The sequence below is a fragment of the Sphaeroforma arctica genome, assembly GCF_001186125.1.
Source record: "Sphaeroforma arctica JP610 unplaced genomic scaffold supercont1.8173, whole genome shotgun sequence".
Classification (NCBI taxonomy): Eukaryota; class Ichthyosporea; order Ichthyophonida; genus Sphaeroforma; species Sphaeroforma arctica.
Window position 1 is genome coordinate 1 of NW_014032385.1, and position 1,281 is coordinate 1,281.

At 32.5% G+C, this 1,281-nt stretch overlaps 1 protein-coding gene across 1 annotated transcript; it reads left to right on the plus strand.

Annotated features, from left to right (window-relative positions):
- Nucleotides 1-558: 558 nt before the first annotated feature.
- SARC_16481 (hypothetical protein) lies at nucleotides 559-1,281 on the plus strand (the record flags this gene model as incomplete). Its single annotated transcript, XM_014289414.1, has 1 exon — nucleotides 559-1,281. A coding segment is annotated over one exon (723 nt), but the record flags the coding sequence as incomplete, so codon positions are not given.

The following is a 1,281-nucleotide window of genomic DNA, read 5'->3' on the forward strand; positions in this document are numbered from 1 at the left end:
TAACCACAGGCAGTGGCAAGAATGAGGGAATAATTAATAAGAATATTACAATAATAACAGGCAGTGGTAAGAATAAGACAATAATTACAAAGAATAATACAATAACCACAGGCAGTGGTAAGAATAAGACAATGATTTCTAAGGATAAGTCAATAACTACAGGCAGTGATAAGAATGAGACAAACATTACTAAATACAGGCAGTGATAAGAATGAGACAAACATTACTAAAAAAATCCAATAACTACAGGCAGTGGTAGAATAGGACAAAAATTACTAAGAATAAGACAATAACTAAAGGCAGTGGTAAGAATAAGACAATAATTACTAAGAATAAGACAATAACTACAGGAAGTGGCAAGAATGAGGCAATATTTACTAAGAATTAGACAATAACTACTGGCAGTGATAAGGATGAGACAATAATTTCTAAGAATAAGACAATAACTAAAGGCAGTGGTAAGAATAAGACAATAATTACTAAGAATAAGACAATAACTACAGGAAGTGGCAAGAATGAGGCAATATTTACTAAGAATTATACAATAACTACTGGCAGTGGTAAGGATGAGACAATAATTTCTAAGAATAAGACTATAACTACAGGCAGTAGTGAAAATGAGGTAACAATTACTAAGAATAAGACTATAACTACAGGCAGTAGTAAAAATGAGGTAACAATTACTAAGAATAAGACAATAACTACAGGCAGTGGCAAGAATGAGACAAACATTACTAAGAAAAATATAATAACCACAGGCAGTGGTACGCATGAGACAAACAGTACTAAGATTAAGACGATAACTACAGGCAGTGGTAAGAATAAGACAATAACTACAGGCAGTGGTAAGAATGAGACAAACATTACTAAGAATAAGACAATAACCACAGGCAGTGGTAAGAATGAGACAAACATTACTAAGAATAAGACAATAACCACAGGTAGTGGTAAGAACGAGACGATAATTACTAAGAATAGTACAATAACCACAGGCAGTGGCAAGAATGAGGGAATAGTTACTAAGAATAAGACAATAACTACAGGCAGTGGTAATAATGAGACAATAATTACTAAGAATAAGACAATAACTACAGGCAGTGGTAAGAATGAGGAAATAATTACTAAGAATAAGACAATAACTACAGGCAGTGGTAATAATGAGACAATAATTACTAAGAATAAGACAATAACTACAGGCAGTGATAAGAATGAGACAATAATTACTAGGAATACGACAATAACTACAGGCAGTGGTAAGAATGAGGGAATAATTACTAAGAA